At 43.7% G+C, this 24,231-nt stretch overlaps 1 protein-coding gene and 1 non-coding gene across 3 annotated transcripts in view; one reads left to right on the top strand and one right to left on the bottom strand.

Moving 5' to 3' along the window:
• OCLN (occludin) overlaps window positions 1-24,231 on the top strand; it is a 46,816-nt gene that overhangs the window by 8,678 nt on the left and 13,907 nt on the right. For both annotated transcript variants that reach the window (XM_052659223.1, XM_052659222.1), the window contains exons 3-4: window positions 1,351-2,029; window positions 5,181-5,342. In XM_052659223.1, the coding sequence (XP_052515183.1) occupies window positions 1,351-2,029; window positions 5,181-5,342 (841 nt within the window). The remainder of the gene's footprint in view (window positions 1-1,350; window positions 2,030-5,180; window positions 5,343-24,231) is intronic.
• LOC128066301 (U6 spliceosomal RNA) lies at window positions 20,882-20,985 on the bottom strand. The gene has a single exon (XR_008201205.1). It is a non-coding gene; the product is annotated as a U6 spliceosomal RNA (small nuclear RNA).

Raw genomic sequence — 24,231 nt, 5'->3', positions numbered from 1 at the left:
GGAAGGTGGTTTGTGGAAATAAGGGCAAAAACAAAAGGGGCTTTAGTCATTTTAGGAATTGAATTTTACCTCCCCAGGGCCCACAGTTTTTAGATTCAGTTGTTCACACGTTAGTGTGTCTATTACAAGCTGTGTGTTCATGGTTAAATTACTGGAGTTTGCAGGGTATTTTTATAAAAAAAAGATCCAAGATCTCATTAGCCATCCTCTTAATGAGCCCTCATTAACGTTTCATCTACTTTGTAGGTCTTGCCTTAACTGGCAGTAGCTCATGTAGTGATTTGTTTAATGTCTTACTGCCTTGCCAATGAGGAGCAGGGCAGTAAGACATTAAACTCGGTGAGGGGCACTCTGTGAGGGGCCTGGACTGAGGCTTTCCTGTCTGTTGTTGTGTTTCCAGTGCCTGGCACAGAGCCCAAGATGTGTCGGCCTGGTGGCTCCAGTAAATAGCTGCTAAGATGAATAAGTGAATAAATATGCTTTCTTAAGTAAGAGAGCTAGGCAGCCAGAAATCGCACCAGTGTAGGCCAGTGCAGGCGTCATGTCTAAAGGAATTGGTCTCCATTCGCAAAGGAAATGATGCCCTTGTTCTCAGCTGCCTAGGTCCCATCCCCAGCGATTTCGATTTAACTGGTCTGGAGTGCTCTGTCTGGGGATTTTACACATTCCCTGGGTGATTCTAATATTCCGTAGAACTTGAGAACCTCTGCTCCACAGAAACTAAGCAAGTCATTCTCAATGTAGCATCAGCAGCATCCGGAAACTTGTACTCCAGACCTGCAGACTGAGCAACTCTGGGGATGAGGGCCAGCAAACCCTCCAGGGGATGCTGATGTGTCTGCGCAGATACCTTTACTGTTCAGTGGGTGTCTGAGTCTGCTGGGGATATCTGTAGTAGAGTATCATAGACTGGGTGGCAACAGAAATTTATTCTCGCAGTTCAGAGGCTGGGAGTCCAAGATAAGTGCTGGTGGAGGCCCTCTTCCAGATTGCAGACTGCCAACTTCTTGAATCCTCATTGTAGAAGGGGTGAGCAGGCTCTCTAGGGCCCTTTTTATAAGGGCACTAATCCCATTCATGAGAGCTCCACCCTCATGACCTATTTACTTCCCAAAGACCCCACCTTCTAATACCATTACATTGAGGATTAATGTAATTATGGTAATGTAAGGATTTTGATACTTGATTTGGGAAAGGCAGGGAGACACAAATTGCCCCATTGCAGTGGGGCAGTACAAATAACAGTTTCCTTTGCCAGTGGTTTGTTTAAATTATTGCAGGTACTTTTATATGTTCTTTCTGCTTACCACTAAAAAGTGTAACTTAAAATTGTTTTCGTGTGCATTTCAGCAAACCTAATCACTACGCACCAAGCAATGACATATATAGTGGAGAGATGCACGTTCGACCAATGCTGTCCCAGCCAGCATATTCTTTCTACCCGGAAGATGAAATTCTCCACTTCTACAAATGGACCTCTCCTCCCGGAGTAATTCGGATCCTGTCTATGCTTGTTATCGTGATGTGCATTGCCATTTTTGCCTGTGTTGCCTCCACTCTTGCCTGGGACAGAGGCTATGGAACCTTAATGGGAGGCGGCGTTAACTACCCTTATGGAGGAAGTGCCTTTGGTAGCTACGGAAGTGGCTATGGCTATGGGTATGGCTACGGTTATGGCTATGGAACAGGCTATACGGATCCAAGAGCGGCAAAGGGATTCCTGCTGGCCATGGCTGCCTTTTGTTTCATTGCTGCATTGGTAATATTTGTTACCAGCGTTGTAAGGTCAGGCATATCTAGAACAAGAAGGTATTATTTGACTGTGATAATAGTGAACGCCGTCCTGGGCATTATGATGTTTATTGCCACAATTGTCTATATAATGGGAGTCAACCCAACAGCCCAGGCCTCTGGGTCTCTCTACAGTTCACAGATATATACCCTATGCAACCAGTTTTATACACCTGCAGCTACTGGACTCTACGTGGATCAATATTTATATCACTACTGTGTGGTGGATCCCCAGGAGGTAGGTGTAGTTTTGTTTTGTTTCTCCCCTCTTTCCTTGGGTCAGAGGTTCTTACCTTGGGATGCTTAATAGATTCACTTGGGAATGTTTAAAAAAACAGTGATGCCATGGCCCCACTGCTATTTAAATCAGAATCTGAGCGAAGGGCGGTGTGTCCTTATTAAGGCATAGTTAACATACCATCTAATTCTTCCACTTCAAGTACAGTTCATTTGTTTTGAGTGTATTCACAGAGCGGTGCAGCTGTCCCCGCAGCTCATCTTAGAACATTTTCCCTACCCTGTAAGGAGGCCCCATCCTCATTAGTACACACTCCTCGTTTCCCTAACTGTCCCCAGATCCAGAAACCGTTAATCCTCTTCTAGAGATTTGCCTGTTCTGGATATTTCATATACGCAGAAGCATGCAGGATGTGTTTTCTTTTTTTTTATGACTGGCTTCTTTCACTCAGCGATAATGTTTTAAGGTTCATCCATATTATAGTATATACCAGTGCTTCATTCCTTTTCATTGCTGAATGCTATTCCACTGTGTGCATATACCACATTTTCTTTATTGTTGGCTGATAGGCATTTGGCTGTATTTTGGCTATTATGAATAATGCTCTGAACTTTTGTGTGAAACCTGTTTTAATGTGGCTTGAGTTTAGTATATACTTAAGGGCGGAATTGATGGGTCTTATGGAGACTCTTCATTTAAACTTTTGAGAAACTGTCACATTCTTCTCCAAAGAGGTTGCATGATTACACATTTACCAGAAATGTATGAAGATTCCAGTTTCTCCACAGCCTCAGCAGCATTGTTTTTCTGTTTGATTCTAACCATGCTAATCCTCCCAGCATCAGGGTCTTTTCCAATGAGTTAGTTCTTTGGGCACCTGATGCGAAGAACTAACTCATTGGAAGAGACCCTGATGCTGAGAAAGATTGAAGGCAGGAGGAGAAGGGGCCAACAGAGGATGAGATGGTTGGATGGCATCACCGACCTGATGGACATGAGTTTGAGCTGGGAGTTGGTGATGGACAGGGAAGCCTGGCATGCTGCGGTCCATGGGGTCACAAAGAGACACAGCTGAGCAGCTGAACTGAACTGATGCTAATGAGTGTGAAGTGATCCTGGTTTTGATTTGCATTTCCTTGATAACTAATGATATTTTCTTGGGCTTATTGGCCATTAGTATATCTTCTTTGGAGAAATGGTAATTCAGAATCTTTGTCCGTTTTTTAGTGGGGGTATTTGGATTTTCATTATTGAGTTGTGAGAAATTGTATTTATTTGGTTACAAGTCCATTATAATTTTTTCTCTCCATTTTATATCTAGATGATGCTCTTTGCACAAAAGTTTTTCATTTAGATGAGATCTGATTTTTCTTTGTTGCTTGTGCTTTTGGTGTTGTCTCAAAACACTTTGCCTAATTCAAGGTCGCAAAGATTTACTATGATGTTTTCTTCCAAGAGTTTTATAATTTGAGTTAACGTGGGTCACATCGTAAGGAAAGGGTCCAGCATTTCTTGCATGTGGATATCCAGTTGTCTTAGTATTATTTATTGAAATAACTCTCCATTGAGTTATTTTCATGCCTTTGTCAAAAATGAATTGACCATAAATGTGATGATTTATTTCTAGACTCTCAACTTGTTTCCATTAACCTGTGTTTCTGTTCTTAAGTCAGTACCACACTCCTTGATTGCTACAGCTTTGTCATCAATTTTGAAACTGGGAAGTGGTGGTCCTCCAAATTTGTTCTTATTTTTCATGATTTTGTGGTTTAGATTCTAGGTCTCTTGTATTTTCATATATGTTTTAGGATCGCCCTGCCAATTTTTGCAAAAAAAAGCCAGCTAGGATTTTGAAAGATTGCTTTGAATTTGTAGATCAACGCAGTTCTTCAAAATCTTAGCTGGGAGAAGAATTGTCCTCTTTATAATGTCTTCTGCTTTGTGAACATAGGGTGTCTTTCCATTTACTTGGGTCTTCTTTAATTTCTTTTAAAACTGTTTGCTAATTTTCATTGTGTAAGTCAGTATTTCAAAAAGCTGTTAGGTGATTCAAATGTACAGGTGCGGTTGTGAAGCCTGCCTTCTGTAACCGTGCGTCATTCTAATTAAAGTGTTTCTAAGTTACTAACCTTTTTTGCTTTGTTTTCTCCTTACACTGACCCAGGAGTTTTTGTGCTTTACCTGAATGAGTCACTTCTGGGGGTTAGACCGTCTCCAATAGCTACCATTATTTTTAAGACAGAAATGTAGGTTTCAGAATATTTGTTGTTGACATTTGGTAAATAGGGCTGAGGGTTGGTACTCTGTCTTACCATACTGTCATCCTTCTTAGTCCTCTGACTACCTGAAGCCTCTGTTCTTTGAAAACGGTTATGACTGTTAGACAGACCAGCTACAAAGAGAGCTTCCTCTTAGCAGACATTCAGGCCAGAGTTCTAGTACCTGTTCAACTCTAAGTGCCTCCAGGCCAGTGTACCATGTAACATACCTGTCAGACACTAGAACGGTCAGGGGTAGGGTTTCCTTGTCACAGGTCCTTCTAGTAAGTACACAAAAGACACCTAAAAGAGAGGAAACTAACAGACTAAATGAATTATCAGCCCATTTTCTTTAATTTATAGCTTGGTTAGATTATGTCTGTATAATTTATGATAAGGCAGATTCTGTTTGGACTGAAGTTTATATTCAGTGTAAAAAGTTGAGCCAAGCATGTGTTACAAACAAGACTATATAAGCATGATTGGATATTTGAAACAACTTCTGTGAATAACATTTTTCAAAGCCCTTTAGAAGTATGCCAGGGATTGAGTTAATTTATTGGCCGTTATCCATTATTTATGAAAATATGGCCCCTAGTTCTCAGACTTTAGACCTAGTTTTCTATAATTCTAAAACAGGGATCATTATTCCAAGGATTGACTCATGGTTGAGGTGTGTGTATGTCTCTGTGTGTGTACCTGTGTCTTTGTGTGTTTTGGTAGCCTTAACCCCTGTGGCTTGGGCTAGGTTTTGCAGTCTTACGATGTAACCATTTATATCAGTTTTAGAGCAGTTAAGCTAGTTAGTAGGGCCTTAGGTATTTGTAGAGTTGGATTGGAATAAAGTAAACAATTAAAAGCTAAATATCTCAATATCTTTAATCTCTTTTTAGGCCATTGCCATTGTTCTGGGGTTCATGGTTATTGTGGCTTTTGCTCTAATGATTTTCTTTGCTGTGAAAACTCGAAGAAAGATGAACCGGTATGACAAGTCAAATATTCTATGGGACAAGGAACGTATTTATGATGAGCAGCCTCCCAATGTGGAAGAGTGGGTAAGTGTTTTATGAAAGTCAGTAAATATCCAGTTTTGCTTTTTTTTTCCCCTGTAAATACCCCAGATCTGCCTTTAAATTTGATCTAGTGTGCTTTGTGAAACTTTATTCTTAGAATTATTGTCTTTGTATATTGCAAAAGTTGAGGCCTCAGGTTTTACTTTGAACATTAATAAAGTGGGGTGAGTGGACATGGATTTACTCCGAGGTAAAAAGCCAGATTTTTGTCTCTAAGAAGTGGATCTAGGCCCTGAGCAGAAATGGCTTTTAAAGGAATCACAAGGGACAAAAAAACGTACGTGGCTTTGAAGAACAAAAGCAACTCCTCTCCCCTTCGCTTTTATTTTCCTGCTGATCGTTTTGGAGGGAAGCACTGTCTTGGATCAAGATCCGCAAGGGTGTTTTTAGGGTGGTGGCAGCTAGGAGATCTTTAAACCTTTTACATGGAGAACAGCCTGGTGACTCACAAGCACTAACATAGATATATGAAATACTTCAGTGAAGGCAGAGATTAGGGCAGGTTCTTTTTTTTTTTTTTGCGTATACTTTTAATGCTACCAGTAGGTGGCTTCCTAAATGATGTGAAAGTGTAGAAAGTCCCTCTTACCAAAAATACCTCCCAAATGCATGTGACTGATGAGATGAACTGGGACTTGGGGCCCTTTGCTGCAGTGCTACAGTGCTTGCACCTGGACGTACCTCTCCTGGAGCAACAAAATGGGAATTATCTGGGACTGAAAATAACTGCATGCATGCACAGTTGGGGCAGATTCTGGACAGTGGATACAAAGAGACCAAAAAACCCAACTGCTGTTTTTGAAGAGCCTGGAGCAAAAGCAGAGGGTCGGGAGCAAAAGCGGGGTATTGCACAGGCCCCTATTACACAGCATCACCTAAGTGGTGGGCAAACCACCTCGGCAACCCCTGTGACCCGACCCTGGGATACACCCTACCCTCACTCCCTTTGAAGACTAAGCCCACCACCTCTTCAAGAATCAGGCAAGCAGGGGAACCAGTTGTTTGTTCTTGCTCCCCCTCCTGTAGCAGGGGCCCCAGTAAAGCCTTGCCTGAATTTCTTGTCTGGTCTGTGATCTTTCTTTTTCCTCAGTTAAGGAGGCCAAGACCGCTGGTCAGTAACACTGATAGCTAACTAACCTGTTTTGGGGGATGTTCCAAGCTTTGTTTCTTGGAAGTGCTGTGTTATGGTGTTCTTGAGAGAGCAGCCTCAGAAACTGCCTTCCTCGGTTTCTTTCAGCAGGTTGGTTTCTTGCCATGAAGGTTAGTTGAGACTCCTGGATTCTGGTTCCAGGATAGGTTGGTTTTGGCCAGTGGGAGCAGAGTGGAGCGGGTTGAGGGTGCATCCTGCTGGTCAGGTCGGGGGTGGAGATATTGATCATCTGAAAGGCTCCTACCTCTTGCATGTTGTGCACCTGATATTTGAAGAAATTTAGGAATGTAGATGAAATTTTCCTAGTAGAGGTACTAAGACAAAGCAGTCATGAAAATCAGAAGGTATGGTCTGTGGATGCCTGTGTTCTTGGCCTCTCTTGGAAGCCTGCTGCTTGTTTTTCTCATTTTTACCCCCATGACATGTGAGGGTGTTGGCGATTGTTTTCTTTTGACCTTTAGCTCCAGGCAAAGCCACCTGTAGAGGGAACAGGACAGCCTGTTGTGAACTGTGAAGTCAAGGTTTCGCTGAGAGTTTCTGGGTGTGTCCGTTTTCACTGGCTGTTGGATTTGTTTACTTAAGGTTTCGAGAGCCTAAAAAGTGACTCAGGAGAGACCAGGGCCAGAGATATTACAGTCCCAGGGAACTTTGACTTCTCATCTGACTTTACTGTCGTGAAAGTTTAATCAGTTCTAGGTGCTTTTGATAATTTGACAGAAGATAGCCATAGTAACTTAGGGAGGCGGTGATGATGATGAAGTGAAGGGACTTTTAATTTTTAAAAAGGCAGTATTGCTTCCTCACTGAATCTCTAGAAATTAGATAGCTAGCCTATAGATTGTTTCAGGTGAACTTCACAGCTTGTCTATAGTAATAAATGTTTCATCATGTGAAAGTAGATAAGCATCTGTTGAATAGCAGATGTGAGACTTTGAACACATTGATGTTTCATGCAAAACTTAAATCACCTAAATTCCTCCTTTCCTTTCCCCATGTTTTCCCTACTGAAGTGTCTAAGAAAGGCTATTTGAAATAAGATCTTGGTTTGAGCTACAGGTATTGTGTTTTTCCTTCCATTTTTCTCTCTCCCCTCACCTGCTCAGGTGTGCTTCGCTGAACTCAACCCCTCATTTTCATTTTTGCCTGAGTTTACTTCCACAACCAGATGCAGACGGTTACTCTCTTTTCTCCACTCATGCAATAATTCTGCTCCAGTGGGTTTCACTCTGATAACATAGCTGCCCAAGTGGAAATGTTCGATGCTGCATCTAAAGTGCCGGACAGTGGAGTGGATTAGTATTTTTTCTTTTTGGTTATTAAAAATTAATATCATAAAAACACTTCCACTTGGAATAATGGAAGAGAATCTAAACTAATAACTTGTACTAAGTGAGAATTAAAATTTGAATTCTAATTATGCATAAGTAAGACATACATACATATATATATATATATATATATATATATATATGACAGACTTATAGTAAAGTAGTGCTCAAAATTCTCCAAGCCAGGCTTCAGCAGTACGGGAACCGTGAACTTCCTGATGTTCAAGCTGGTTGTAAAAAAGGCAGAGGAACCAGAGATCAAATTGCCAACATCTGCTGGATCATTGAAAAGCAAGAGAGTTCCAGAAAAACATCTATTTCTGCTTTATTGACTATGACAAAGCCTTTGACTGTGTGAATCACAACAAACTGGAAAATTCTGAAAGAGACGGGAATACCCATCTTGAGAGGAATACCTGCCTCTTGAGAAACCTGTATGCAGGTCAGGAGGCAACAATTAGAACTGGGCATGGAACAACAGACTGGTTCCAAATAGGGAAAGGAGTACGTCAAGGCTGTATATTGTCACCCTGCTTATTTAACATCTATGCAGAGTACATCATGAGAAACACTGGGCTGGAAGAAGCACAAGCTGGAATCAAGATTGCCGGGAGAAATATCAATAACCTCAGATATGCAGATGACACCAGCCTTATGGCAGAAAGTGAAGAGGAACTAAAAAGCCTCTTGATGAAAGCGAAAGAGGAGAGTGAAAAAGTTGGCTTAAAGCTCAACATTCAGAAAACGAAGATCATGGCATTGGGTCCCATCACTTCATGGGAAATAGATGGGGAAACAGTGGAAACAGTGTTAGACTTTATTTTTTGAGGCTCCAAAATCACTGCAGATGGTGATTGCAGCCATGAAATTAAAAGACGCTTACTCCTTAGAAGAAAAGTTATGACCAACCTAGATAGCATATTGAAAAGCAGAGACATTAATTTGTCAACAAAGGTCCGACTAGTCGAGGCTATGGTGGTCATGTATGGATGTGAGAGTTGGACTGTGAAGAAAGCTGAGCGCTGAAGAATTGATGCTTTTGAACTGTGGTGTTGGAGAAGATTCTTGAGAGTCCCTTGGACTGCAAGGAGATCCAACCAGTCCATCCTAGAGGAGATCAGTCCTGGGTGTTCATTGGAAGGACTGATGTTGATGCTGAAACTCCAATACTTTGGCCACCTCATGCGAAGAGTTGACTCATTGGAAAAGACTCTGATGCTGGGAGGGATTGGGGGCAGGAGGAGAAGGGGATAACCGAGGATGAGATGGCTGGATGGCATCACCGACTCGATGAACGTGAGTCTGAGTGAACTCTGGGAGTTGGTGATGGACAGGGAGGCCTGGCGTGCTGCGATTCATGGGGTTGCAAAGAGCCGGACACGACTGAGCGACTGAACTGAAGACGTACATGAGGGCTTCTCAGGTAGTACAGTGGTAAAGAATCCACCTACCAATGCAGGAGTTGTAAGAGATGTGAGTTCGATCCCTGGATCAGGAAAATCTGCTGGAGAAGGAAATGGCAATCCATTCCAGTATTCTTCCCTGGGAAATACCATGGATAGAAGAGCCTGGCAGGCTATAGTCCATCAGATTGCAAAGAGTCGGACACTGTTGAGCAGAACACAGCATATGGATGCTGCTGCTAAGTCGCTTCAGTCACGTGCAACTCTGTGCAACTCCACAGATGGAAGCCCACCAGGCTCCCCCATCCCTGGGATTCTCTAGGCAAGAATATTGGAGTGCGTTGCCATTTCCTTCTCCAATGCATGAAAGTGAAAAGTGAAAGTGAAGTCGCTCAGTTGTGTCCGACTCTTAGCGACCCCATGGACTGCAGCCCCCCAGGCTCCTCTGCCCATGGGATTTTCCAGGCAAGAGTACTGGCGTGGGGTGCCATTGCCTTCTCCCACTAATTCACTAGTTTGGTATGCAAGAAAATAACAGAGGCTTTGAATAAGTTAAACTGGCTAGTAGCAACCAATCAGTTTTCTTCAGTGATCACTGTTCTTCTGCATAAGCAGGATAATTAATTCACAGATAGTCTTTCTGGCCTATCTTCAACTATTCTTACACTACATAATCAATTAGGGACATCCTTTTACAGATATATGAAGAGAACACAGGTAGCTTTACGTAAGTTGAGTTTGTTAACTCAATTTGTTACGACAGGATTTCTGACACAAAAATTCACTGCATTTTGCAGCATGAATGGTAGTAAATGGTCTTTAAGTTCTTAACAACCAATGAATTTTTCTAAAGAGACCAAAATGGTGACTTATCAGTTTTTCTTATGCCCCCTAAAAAGTTGGCTCTGCTTCAGCAGATACTTGCCAGTTTTAATTTATCCATGACTTCTCACCCTACCCCACTCTCAGATACCTCCTAACTTCAGCTGTCCTGTTTCATCACTTCTCTGGGGTTCAGTGTGCAGTGTGCAGCATATATATATATATAAAATCCTAATAATGGGTTGTTTGGGGTAGGGGTGGGTATCTTACTAAACTTGTTGAAGGAACAGTTACCTGCTGAATATTTGTTTACTCCTCTACACATTGGGGTATGTCTAGAAATTCATTATTAAATCTTACTGCCTTTCTTAGATTTTTAAAATCTTTAGGGTAAGAGAGCAAAGCATCGGCTCAACAAGCTGAGCCTTCAGAGTTTTTTAAGCACGTTTCAACCCATTTGTATTATCTGTGAGAAAACCTGCAACTTTCTAATTTACTGTCTCTCAATCTCCACCACAATAGTTACCCTGCCTTCGGAATCTTAGGGCTGTTTCTTTTTTTTTTTTCTCCTCCCCTTTCTGGATATCTTGTACTTTGTAAAAATAAACAGGCCATGTTTGCACACTGGATGTTTTGTAGTCAGTTAAGTTTGTACCAACATTGTTGTATTTTAAATGCTTAAAGGCTCTGTTAGTTAAACTTCTAAATCTTAATTTTTTTCTATTATGTCCTCAAACCCCAGATTGTTACTTTTTCTGAATTAAAAAGTATATATATGATTATTTATCTGATTGGTAACTGTGAATAATTTTTCAGATACTGTGAAGTATGAAGAAAATTCTGCCATCTAGAGTTACCTTTTTGGTGTATTTTCTTTAATCCTTTTCCTCTCCTATTGCTTATTCTAATTCAGAAGTATGATTATAGTCCTTATCAGTGTCAAAGTCTACCTTTTTAAACTTGCTCTTAGAGGCTTTTTTATCACATCATTAAATATTCCTCAAAAAAATTTTTTTAAGATTTTTTTTAATGTAGACCATGTTTAAAAGTCTTTATTGACTTTGTTACAGTATTGCTTCTGTTTTATGTTTTCACTTTTTGGCCTCAAGGCATGTGGATCTTAGCTCCCTGACCAGGGATCGAATTCCCACCCCTTGCATTGGAAGGTGAAGTCTTAACCGCTGTACTGCCAGGGAAGTCCCCTCCTCAAAAACAGTTTTGATACTGTTAAAAACTTTTACTGAAGTGTAACATATATATCCATATACACACAGAATAAAGGACATTAAGTACACTAAATTTAATTGTATGGCTTGGTGAAGTTTTACACATATAAGCCCATTTGCTATCAGCACCTAAATCAAGATATAGTACATTCCAGGGTCCAGGGTTTCCTCATGCCTCTTAATCAGTATCCCCTAGGGGGTGATGACTCCTCTTATTTCGCTCATATCAGTTAGATTCGCCTATTCTTAACCTTCACATAAATGGAATTATGTGCTGTGTGCTTTTGTGTCCATTCAACATAATGCTATGAGATTCATTTATGTTGTTGGATTGGTCGGTGTGATACGTTTTTATTTTTGTATGTTTTGGCAAGATAAAAGCTTTCTAATTACTCCTTTAAAAAAAAAAATCCATGGCCAGAATTATAATTTTTCAAAAAAAAAAAAAAAAACAGAAAACCACAAAACAGGGCAGTCTGCCTCCCATCCTTGTGTTTCCATTTGTCTATTTCCAGGTATCTTTCCCACCCTCTCCCACATTCCTAAGTGCTCTTCTTAGTGTCTTATAATTCCTTTCAGTGCTTTATTTCCTGAAAATAAAATAAAAAAAAATACACTCCCTGCTTTTTTATGCAGAAGTAACGTACTGATCACACCATCCTGTCTGCACCTCACCCTTTTGCTTTACAGTGTGTCCTTTTTTAAAAAATAAAATATTTATTTACTCAGCTGTGTTGGGTCTTCGTTGTGCCACGTGGACTCTCCAGTTGTGGTGCGTGAGCTTATTTGCTCTGCAGCGTGTGGGACCTTAGTTCTCTGACCAGGGATCAAACCCGAGTCCCCTGCATTGCATGGCAGATTCTTAACCACTGGACCACTAGGGAATTCCCAACAGGGTCCTTTTTGTGGAATCATTTTATTTATTTACTCATTTACTTTCGGCTGAGCTGGGTCTTTGTTGCTGCTCTCGGGCTCTCTCTGCTTGCAGCAGGCAGGCTCAGTAGCCGTGGCAGGTGGGCTTAGTTGCCCCACAGCATGTGGCGTCTTCCTGGATCGGGGATCAGACCTGTGTCCCCCGCACTGGCAGGAGGATTCTTAATCCCTGGAACATTAGGACAGTCCTACAGTGTGTCTTGGTGATCTTTCCTCACCACTTGATAGCCTCTTCGTGGTATGGATGTTCCATGGTTTATGTAATCATTCTCATTGGTGGGTGCATTTGTTGTTTAATGTTACAGACAATGATAGGATTAAAAAAAAAAAAGCTTGGTATGCCTTGTAAACATGTTTGTCCATGTATATACTTCTGTAGGCTGACTTTCCTATAGTATTACTGAGTTAAGGGGTATATATACACACACATCTGTAATTTTGATAGATAGTGAGAAATTGCCCTTCAAAGGAGATGTACCAATTTATACAGCTATCAGCAATGTGTGAAATTCTGGTTGTACACACCTTTTGTAGTAAAATTCCACTGGAGAGATGTATTTCACCAGTCTGTATTGTTATGTATTAGGTTTTTTCCAATTTTTGACCAGAATAATTACGTAATAATAAAGTCATTTTCTTACAGTAAGTATGTGTAACGTTTTTTGAAAATGGAGAAAATCGATGTTGAGGGTAACTTTGCTATTATATAAACAGAAAGCATTATTATTATTTTTTAATTTATTTTCAACTGGAGGACAACTGTTCCACAGTATTGTGCTGGCTTCTGCCACACATCAACATGAATCAGCCATAGGCGCACACACACATCTCCCTCTGGAACCTCCCTCCCACTTCCCACCTGATCCCACCCGTCTAGGGAGTCGCAGAGCAGCATGTGTCTGTGGGCTCCCTGAGTCATGCAGCAAATTCCCACGGGTTCAGTGTCAGTCTCTCCATTCATCCCACCTTCTCCTTCCCCCACTATGTGCCTGGGCTCACATAATGTGACCAAACCAGGATTGGAGCCCCAGTTGAGCATTTCCACGCGAAAGTGCTTTTAGGGAAAGCTTTAATGCTTATGTATTCTCTCTCTTTAATTGGACTCGAGTGCACAGAAATGGGTTTTTCCCCATTCTTTGTTCATGACCTTGTCGTCTTTGGTCCATTCATAACCTTCTCGTTGTATTTGTCGATTTGTTTCATCACGAACACCCATCATCCTGCCATACAACTTACATTACTAGGTCTCAGTTACATTAGCCCGTGTTTTTCACCATCCCCCCCACCTGCTTCTGCCTGCTCCCAGAGGTGACCTGTCCTGGAGGGCCTCCCCTGCTTTCATTCGAAAAGACCACGATGTGTTCCTTTCCGTTTCTGTTGTCTTGATCGCATGGCTGAAGTGCTTCTCGGTGCTAGGAAAGGGACTCTGGTTCCACTGTGAGCAGAGTAGATATCCTCAGATGTTCTCCCACTGAGCAGACTTCCTTGCCGGTGCCCTAAGTGTACTCATCAGCTCTGCAGGGCAGCATTGCTTTAGAGAACACCTTGTTTAGTCTCAGGTGAACAGCCCTGAAGGACTGGTAGTCTTCCCCTTTCCTCCACTCTTGCTCTGTGTGCTGGCTTCTCTACTTAGAAGCAGTGTATCAGGGAGGTAAAATGCCAGGGTTTGAATTCCAGCTTCCCTGCTTTCGCTGTGACTCTTAAGATCAGTTCTGTTCTTTTTAACCTATGTGTATGTCAGGGAAGCCTCGTTTGGAGACGATTCCTGGTAGAGGGACAATGATGGACCCTAAAGCTCTGGGTTCGAGTCCTGGTTCCAGCACTCTTCAGTAAACAGATTAACCCTTCTGATCCTCAGTTTTCTTATCTATGAAATTGGCTGTATTATTTGGTCTGCCACTGAAGACGAATGTGAGACGCCTATGGGAAAATGAAGACGACCAGTAAAATATAGCTGTCTGCCTTACAGGGAGAGTGAAAGGAAAACAGCTGATTGTGCAGAAAAGAATTTTGCATGAGTTGCATGAGTACCCGTTATAGTTGACAAAAACAGAGCTAAAATTAGGAGAGGTAAAAAGGAATTTATCTGCAACATTTCAGATGGTGATTTATGAAACCTAGAAAGAGTTGAAACAACTTAGCCACGTGGCTATGTATCAGGAACAGCTAGAGTCAGGACTTCAAGGCCATTGGGATCTGCTTTCTCATCTTGATTCCCTCCTGCCTGGTAGGCTTTATTTTCTCACATAGAAGTCGAGCAGAAAGCAGCTACTTAGAACTCTTGAGTTTTTCATATCAGTGCTTCACCTAAGACTGACCGGGAGAGGAGGCGCTGGGTCAGGTGGCCATTCTCACACTGAGCACTGTGCCCGGACAGGGCCCTTCACACATCATCTGGCTTGTGGCGGTTGCCATAGTTACTGTGTGGAATGGGGAGATGGTTTCTATGGAAACTACTCTGTAGATGATACTACCTGAATATGTGCTACGTGGATTTTTCTTTTTAATATTTACTTATTTTATTTTTGTTTATTTATTTGATATGCTGGGTCTTAGCTGCAGTGTGTGGGATCTTTAGTGGGGCATGTGAACTCTTAGTTGTAGCGTGTGGGATCCAGTTCTCTGACCAGGGATGGAACCCAGGCCCCCTGCACTGGGAGCTTGGATTCTTAGCCACTAGCCCACCAGGGAAGTCCCTGCACTACACGGATTAATTGTGATTGCCCTTTTATTTTTTATGTCTGTGTCATCTGACCAGGTTTAAATGCAAAGTGCTACTTAAGTAGCTGTGGATGAGTTTCTGAGAAGCTTTGAATGGGCCTGCTTCACCCCAGTGCCCCTCAGTATTTGTTGGCTGCTCCTGGAGGGTGTCAGACTGCTCAGATCCCTTTCTGTCCCTTCCAGCTTGGTCTCACACAAGGACAGGGGACCGTGGTCTGAGGAGCTGTGTCCCACCAGCACAGTGAGAATGCTGGTACACGGACTGTTCAGCCATGGGTGAACAGTGGAGCTGAAGTTGGAGGGGCTGATACCCTTACACCCATGAATATGAGTGGTATATGTTAATCTTTGTGTTCAAATCTCTCTTCCCCCACCTGCATTTTCAGAAGGTCATAAATATAAATATCAGTACATACATCTTAATTTTCTGTAGAGTAAATTCTTAGAACTTGGGATCTGGCTTTGGAAAAGCACACACCTACAGTAAATATTAAAGAACTGATTGTAAGATGTGTGTACTTGAAATTAGTTTTAGCTGATAGTTGATACCTGCGATATTCTGGTGAAATAGTTGCTAGAAGTTAAGCACTTTGTTTTCAGGTGCTCCTGTGAATAACTTTTGGTTTTGCTTTGGTGAAGTAAAAGAAAACAGAGTCTAAGAGCGGCATGGGCCCTCAGGTCGTCCAGTCTGTCTCAGTGAACTTACACGAAGGAGGCTGAAGCCCTGCGAGGTGGACACAGCAGTAAGCGGAGACTTGGTGGTGACTCGGTGCACGGGGGCCAGGGGTTTAGACTCTGCTGTCTCAGTAGTCTTCAGTGCAGTAGTCAGGCTGATTTGGGAGGTGCGCGCCACGGTCTTAATTTTGGCAAGAAAGTTTTTAAAAGAGTCACAGTAGCTGCTGCCCTGGAGATCCAGTGGCTAGGACTCTGAGCTCCACTGCAGGGCCCATGGATTCAGTCGGGAAGCTGAGATCCCAAGCATGCTGCATGGTGCAGCCAAAGAAAATTTTTTTTTAAAGTTACAGTAAAAGCAAGGTAAGAGCCACCATTTCCTAAATAGCCATTATAGGTGTAGCCACTCTGTACATTATTCTTACAGTCCTAAGAGCAGTCTTTACAGTGGGGATACTCTCCTTACACGAGGGGACACTGAGGTTTGCAGAGGGCTTCACTAATCTGTCTTAAGCCTGACATACTTACCAGCGGGATAAGTCTTATATTTGCCTTTATAACTTGTGTTTTTTGGCGTGTTTGCCTCTCAGATCTCCGAGCCTCCGTTTTCTTTGCCAGTAGAATTGGGGGAAATAGTTCAGTTAATAGCACGAACATTAAAATGAGGTAATATGTGTGAAAAGTGCTTTTCCCTACCACACATCAGCGTGCCAGTTTTCAGGGAGTGTTTTATGCCTGTCTCCTGAGTTGCACATTTTCTTGCACAAATCTTGCCACATGATTTATGTCAGAAGCAAGAACAGACTATATTTGGAGAGAACATCCCATCAACTGTTTCTCCATTGTTACCGAGTAGTAAGTGAAGGTGGTTAAACACGAGCCTGTTTTTTAAGTAGGAAATGCTTAGATCTAAAAGTTAACAAATGTGATAGTTAGCCTTATTTCTAGAAGTCTCTAAGGCTTTCACATTGTGATGCAGGACTGTTACAGTGTTGTTCCCAGCACTTAGCTGTTAGGGTAGAAGCTAATAGGGAGGATCTGGCTGGGTGTAGAGAAGAGGCAGGGTCCTGAACACTGTCCTTTGTGGTCAGCCTTGGCTAGTTTTTGGTTTCTTTGGACTCTGATGAAGGTAATCACTTTGCCTGTTCATTTAGTAGGTTCTTCTGTGTACATCGGGAAAATAGAAGTTCCATCCACAGAATATGCTGATCCTATAACAGTGAAAGGGCTTAGGTCAGGGCCAACACATAATTTATTAATTCCCAGTCAATTTTAGCTAGAGGAATAATTGTGTTAGTATTTGCAGTGATGGCATGGAACAAAGGAGCTTGGGTTAGAATACCCAAAATATAAATACATTTCATGGTTGGTTGCAGTTCTTAAGCTGTTGTTCTTTCTCTTACTTGAAAGGTTGCTATGAGATAAGAACGGATGTTTTTCTGAAAGGTGTAGGCAGGCTCTGCATCTCATCTCCTTCCACCCAGGCGGAGCAGGTGACTAGGACGGGGCGGTGGCGGTAGTCAGAGTTAGACAGCTGAAGAAACTCGAGTAACTCTTTTATTTTCAGTCATAAGTCCAAGCGTTCTTTAACGTGAAAGCAGTCCTGTGGGCTGCCGACAACTGGTATACTGGGCTCTGCCCCTGGCAAAGGTTTTGCTGTTACCTGTGGCTTCGGGTGGGGTGAAATGGAACGAGAGTGCAAGTGTCCTATCTCGGGACTGACCTTCAGAGCCCAGCAGCGTGAGGACAGAGGCCCCATCTGTCTAGGGCATCCTGGGGAGCTGGCGTAGACTGTTGTGATGGAAGGTGAGCAGTACTGGAGCTGCTGAGTTCTCCGGGGCTCTGAAAGCAGGGATTCCTAGATTTCCAGCACTCAATATAGTTACACATAGTTTAGTCACTGAGTCGTGTCCGACTCTTTGCGACCCCATGGACTGTAGCCTACCAGGCTCCTCTGTCCACAGGATTTTCCAAGCAAGAGTACTGGAGTGGGTTACCATTTCCTTTTCCAGAGGATCTTCCCGACCCAGGGATCAAACCCGGGTCTCCCACATTGTAGGCAGACGCTTTACCGTCTGAGCCACCAGGGAAATCCAGCACTCAATAACTGAGTCAATTCTAAATATAGGTATAATGGTCTAAACAGGGCAATTGTCTGTGACATAGAGGAAACCCCCTCCCCGCTCCATCAGTGGTTCTCAGACCTCCCCCCAACCACGCCTGTTTCTCCTGCAGCAGATCTGAAATGGGGCCTGAAAACTTGCATCTCTGAGTTCCTAGGTGACGTTGATGCTGCTGGTCTGGGGACCGCACTGTGAGAATACTCTACACTGTTCCGTGGAGCCAGACTGCAGCCCTAGTCCTGCCAGCCCAGGGGGTTTTGATTTAGCGTATGCACGTGGGCTTTTCCAGGCAGGGCAAACTTAGAACATGCTGAGGTTGTAGGGAGTGCTGTAGGAAACCGAAGGGGATTTGGAAGGCCAGGTGGTGACTGGCATCGGCTCAGAGAGCTAAGGTGTGCTGTGCCTGTGACACAGCTGCTGGGGAGGCTGGCACAAGACGCATGAGTGTGCAAACGCAGTCTGCTCCACGGCCTCCCTTGCTAGAGCCAGGGGCCTCGAATGGGATCACTCACTGAGTGTAAGCTTCTCCGCCTCACCCCTTCCAAAGCTCTAGCAATTCACTGACTCTTTCAGAGCTTCAGAATTCCCCTTTGCTGGTGTATGTCGCCTATGGGCAGCCTGCGTCTGGATAGGGACCGTTGTGTTTGCTAACTCCCCAGGGCCACCTGATCAACGTAAATCAATCAGACTCTCAAGCCTAGTCCATGATCTCTTCTTTTGTGGGATAAGTGAATTTGGGAGCATTTGCCTTCAAGCCACCGAGGGTGGAGAAAAGTCTGAGGGAACTTTCCAGGGGCAGAGTCTTTCCAGAGGCTCTTGTTGGGGGAGCATCTGCGAATGTAAAATATCAGAAAACAGGAAAAACGAGTTGGACCACTTCATGTTTTGAAAACTTGTAGTGCCGGTGCACGGGGCGGGGGAGGTGGGCCTCACATTGTAAAACTGGAGTACAAAACCTCAGGTTGTAAAACTGGAGTTGAAGGCGCTCCTCCCCCGACATCAGGTTTATTTCTCCCTTTAATCACCAAGCAGAAAAAGCCCCCCTGTTTGAGAGTGGTGTTCCTACACTGACGTAAACAAAGGTAAGATGACTGGCGCACATATTCATAGTAATTTTGTGTCCAGAACCATAGTCTGGTAGGCAAATAAGACTCTTCAAAATGAATTCACATTGTATCTCATTCGGGTGTGGCGAGGAGGTAAGGCTGTGAGGATGGTTCCTTTTCTTACAGGGAATAGTCCGTGCCCAGATGAGATGGGTGCTTCGTGCCATATTTAGATTACTGAGGTATCATTTGTTACGGCAGAAATAGCTGAGCTCGGGAGGCAGGTGGGCCGGGTTTACATCCCCCTTCCACCTTGTCACCTTCTGTGTGACCTAGAGCAAGTTAACTGAACCTTAGAGGCTGAATTTCTCCATCTGAGTGTGAAGATAGTTGTTTCTCACTGGGCAGTGGTGAGGAACCAATGGGGTCAGGTTTTGCCTGGCATGCGCACTTTCCTCTCCTCCTTAGAGGTGGACGCCTTCTGTCAGATGCTGCACCAGTGGGATGCTGGTCCAGTCTGACTCTCTTCCTGTGTTGTGTGAGCGGCTTGCAATGTAGATGGAACCAAGAGCAAAATGGGGCATGGCTTTTGTTGGTCCTTTCTGCTTGTACTAATTCTAGATGATTTGTGTGGAGAGAAAGGATTTTCCCCAACTTTCTTTTAGTGGAGAGAATTGATCTAAAACACTCTTGACCTTTTTTTTTCCCTTAACCTTTTCCATCAATTCCATCCCTGACTTCAAGGTGGAGAGGCTTGCTCGTGCACGAGAAATGTTGATCTGCCTGGTTTAGCAGCTCCATCCTCGTCCCGGGGAGGAAGGCTCAGTGCCAACAGGTCCTGGGAGGAGAGCTGCGCTGAGCCGCCCTGTGTGTGCCCCTCCCTTGGCACCCCACAGGGATGTGCGATGTTTTCATTAATTCTCCAAGGGCTGTTAGATGTTAGGTGTTACAAAGTTTTTTTTTTTCACAAGTGGCATAGACCACTTCTAATGAGTATAATTAAATTCTGAACAAAATGTTGTCCTCGATATAACTGCCTCTTGTGAAGATCTTTTGAAATAATTTCACTGGAATTTATTTCATTTTGACATTTTAGAAATGTCTTTCTTGATTGGAGTACGACTCCTAGTAAAACTTGCTGCCATTTTAAGTTAATAACTCTTATTCCTAAACATGGTCGGTGAGAGTGCCTGTCCTTTTGGAATTTAGCCTCTGTAGTGTGCCTGTTTGGGACTCTGATTGGTTAGCGATCTTTTTCCGCCTCAGCCTCTCTGAGTGTCTTCTGCTGTCTTGTCTTTCCATTTTATGTGAAAAAAACTCTGTGTGTGGGGTAGGGGTGCCACTTGGACCAGGAACTCTCCCGGCAGATCCTAGTGAAGAGCTGCCAGCTGGGTGCTGCCCTGTGAATTTCTGGGCCGGCAACATCCTTTTCCCTCACCACCCCACCTTCCCAGAGAGTCTGGGGGTGGATCACCCTCAGGCCCAAGGCTCTTCTTAGCCTCACAGCTGCAAATTCCGGTGTTTGCTTGACTCTCAAACTTTTCTTTCCCCTCAGTACTTAGTAGAAGAAAAATCTTGCAGAATTTTGCTTTTCACCCTGCTTTCTTTTGCCCCTAATTTCTTAGACCTGCTCTGAAGTTCCTTGAGGAAGAATTCACCATTTACTGTTTAGAATTAAGCCAAATTTTTCTCAGGTTCTAAAACTTCCTAGAGTTATGAAAATGATAGGGTTGTTTGTTGTTACTTGTTTAAAGAACTTTCACTACCTTTCTTGGGCATTGTGGGCTGGCTTGGGATCCTATCAGTAATAACAGTGAGTCTCGGACATCCCTGTTCTCACCATAGCACACATAGGTTGAGGACTCATATAATGACTGATACTGGTGGCTTCCCCTCCTCCTCCCACCGTCCTTTGAAAGCAGAGGTTTATACTCACTTCGCGTTGGTACCGTGAGAAAAAGTCATATTTTAGCTTCTTCGGGGAAGACCTTACTCCTTGTTTTACAAACACATTTTGCCTCTGCCTCTAGACACTTAACTCCTTTCAAGGACAAGGTACTTCTTATTCATCTTTAAGTCTGGCTGGGCATTTTTGTCAGAAATACTTAACACATCACATGTTTGCATGTCATCCTTGCCCAGGCGCTATGCTAATAATCTTCTTTGTATTGTTCTAATTTTAATGTAAGTAAGCAACCTAGATAGCATATTCAAAAGCAGAGACATTATTTTGCCAACTAAGGTCCGTCTAGTCAAGGCTATGGTGTTTCCAGTAGTCATGTATGGATGTGAGAGTTGGACTGTGAAGAAGGCTGAGCGCCGAAGTGATGCTTTTGAACTGTGGTGTTGGAGAAGACTCTTGAGAGTCCCTTGAACTGCAAGGAGATCCAACCAGTCCATTCTGAAGGAGATCAACCCTGGGATTTCTTTGGACGGAATGATGCTAAAGCTGAAACTCCAGTACTTTGGCCACCTCACGCGAAGAGTTGACTCATTGGAAAAGACCTTGATGCTGGGAGGGATCCGGGGGCAGGAGGAGAAGGGGACGACCAAGGATGAGATGGCTGGATGGCATCACTGACTCGATGGACGCAAGTCTGAGTGAACTCCGGGAGTTGGTGATGGACAGGGAGGCCTGGCGTGCTGCGATTCATGGGGTTGCAAAGAGTCGGACACGGCTGAGCGACTGAACTGAACTGAAGTGTTAGTCACTCGATCTTGCCTGACTCTGCAACCCCATGTACTGTAGCCCACCAGACTCCTCTGTCCATGGAGTTCTCCGGGCAAGGACGCTGGAGTGGGTCACCATTCCCTTTTCCAAGGGACCTTCCTGACCCAGGGATTAAACCCTGGTCTCTTGCATTGCAGCTACCAGAGTATTGCTCCACCAAAGCGAGCACAGCCTTGAAATTTTTTGTGCATATGTGTGAAAAAGGTTGAAGTAACAAAAAACTTGTACTGGAGGGTAAAGTCAGTGGTCAGGCTCTGCAGTTCTGCTGACTCTAGTAAGAGATAAAGGAGTTCAGCCCAGAAGAGCTCATCTGATAAGGCAGTAGAGCAGAGGTTTATGCAGCAGACGCCAGGCTCCTGCTTTTCGCCAGGTCCTGGGCTGGGCAGGACTCGAAGAGGAAGGCAGGCAGACAGCTGTCCAGGGAGAGGCAGTGGACTGAAGCCGAGGCTTTCAAGTATTTAAATCCCACGTTTCCATTTACCAGGTGTAGGTCCTTGAGAAAGTTGTCCTGGCACCCTGAGCCCTTGCGTCCTCCTTCAGGGAGTACCTAGTATTGTTACTTGAAAATTGGGTTCACCTCTTGGTGGGTGCTGAGTTAAAAGACACAACCAAGCCATCGATCAGGAGAAGGAAGAATTTACTGTTACTTGGAGCGAGTAAGGAGAACACTGGGGATCTTTTCCGAAGCAGCATCTTTCTGAACAGCGAAATTGAGGAAGTTTTAAGAGTAAGTTTTAAGCAAAGGGTACCTGTGTATTTGTGAAGGGGCTTGAGCAGAGGAGAATTCGGTATGGAATATGGGGCAGAGGTTGACAAGAGTCCAAGCTTTAGTTGATTGAAGTCGGGAGTGTTGACATCATTCCATCCTCCACCTGGCTGGGAGCCTTAGTTCACGCGAACCTCAAAGATATGTTGCGTATCCTGTGAGGAGGAACTAGGACAAACTCAGAGATATGTTGTGTATCCCCTGAGGAGGAACTAGAACCCTGCTTTATCACTGCACTGTTGTTTGAGTGTCTTTTTTCTGTTCCTGCATGCCTTGGTTCCCTCAAGATGCTTAATTACTGAGATCTGCGCGAGGGTGAGCATTGTGGCCACACTTAGATCACAAATGGCCTCTCTTACGTCAGGAAAACCAGTCCTGGTTCTTTTTCTGTAGGGATGCCCTCACTTACCTGCTTACAGATAGAGTGTTAGATAAACATCACTTTACAGGTAGAGGGACCCCCTCACTTTACCTGTAAAGGTGTGCCTACTGAATGATCCCTCATTCAGTACGTGGCATGCTGTAAGCAAGCAGACGATGGTGGCTTAAAGAGCGGTCCGCTGCCTGTTGCAATTAGACACGTGGGAGCAGCGGCACCCTGTGCGTAAACAATTCTGTCTTCATTACACATGTGCTCTGGTGGGAGGTGTGTGTGCACAGGTGCTGGCGGGCCAGGAGGAGAGGGAGGTGCCTCTCCTAGCAGGGGGCATGTGGGGAAGGCCCCGGGAGGTGGTGGCATGACTGCTACTTGGTAGTGAGTCAGGACTGGAAGTCTAATTAAGGATTAGCTGGCAAAGAAAGGAGGAAGGGCGTTCCCTCCTGGGCAGTGAGAAGTCTCTGCAGAGACACTCAGACACCTCTTTGGGGAGGTTTTGGTTTCCGGTTTGCCACGATTGGTAGGAAATCCATGAGCTCTGCACCCTCTGCTAAATTTGTAGAGAGGAAAGAAACCTGGAGAAGAGTTAAGTGGGTTTTTGAGAAAAGGAGGTCTTTTTAAACCTAATATGCCTTTGGATTGACCGACCCTCTGCCTGTGAAGCTTGGTGATGCTGTCAAGTCCTCAAGAATTCAGTGGGCCCCAGGAATGGTTCCCACCCGACTCCCCATGGTGGGATCTGAGCACACTCCCTGGTAATCCACCCACTGGTTTCCCAGTTGCTGCCAAACTCCACTTTCAGAAGGATATGATTCCATTCCTCTCTGAGTCATGGGAATGCTAAACAATCAAGAATAAATACCTCTATGTACTTCAAGGGGTGGATAAATAAATAGCTTGTAACAGGTGATAGAGCAGAGATAGGAAAGAAGCAGGTCAAGTTTTAATGCTGTGCTTTATGGATAGCAAGATGTAAAGTGTGCGTGGGTGGCCGGGAACTGCACTGTGTTGATGCTGAATCTCATTGCAAAGACTTACATTGCAAAACAACCCATTAAAAGTCTCTTGTCCCCTTCAAATACTTGTAAAAATTCTTTGTTCAGTTCCAACAGCTTTGATTCCAGAAACCAGCATCTCCTGAGTTTTTATTGTGGTCACAAAGGCCCCATGCTGTGATACCTTGTCATCTCATTTTGTCAGAACAACTTTATGAAGCAGGTAGCTTCTCCATGTCTTGCAGATGAAGTGATTGAGGCTTTCTAGAACTTGTAGTCAGCAGATCTGGAGTGAACTGAGGTATTATAATTGGATGCTGCTGTTCTCGTCACCAAGCTAAAAGAGTCCCACCAGCGCTATTTTTGAAAAATTGACCTTTTTCATGGAAATAATTTTTTGAGTTATCCCCCCCTCCCACCTTAGTTTTATTCCCTTACTTTGAAACAACTCTGACTTGTCTGGGCTTAGCAGTTACTTTTTATAGCAGAGTAATTAATATGTGAAGATTTTTAGGTGAAATTTAAAGTCTTAGATCTACTGCATGAAACCTAATAGACAATGGTAAAACTCTAATTGGT

This window comes from Budorcas taxicolor, chromosome 20 (genome assembly GCF_023091745.1).
Source record: "Budorcas taxicolor isolate Tak-1 chromosome 20, Takin1.1, whole genome shotgun sequence".
Taxonomy (NCBI): Eukaryota; Metazoa; Chordata; class Mammalia; order Artiodactyla; family Bovidae; genus Budorcas; species Budorcas taxicolor.
The sequence above is the reverse complement of the archived record's forward strand: the minus strand, read 5'-3'. Positions and strand labels throughout refer to the sequence as shown.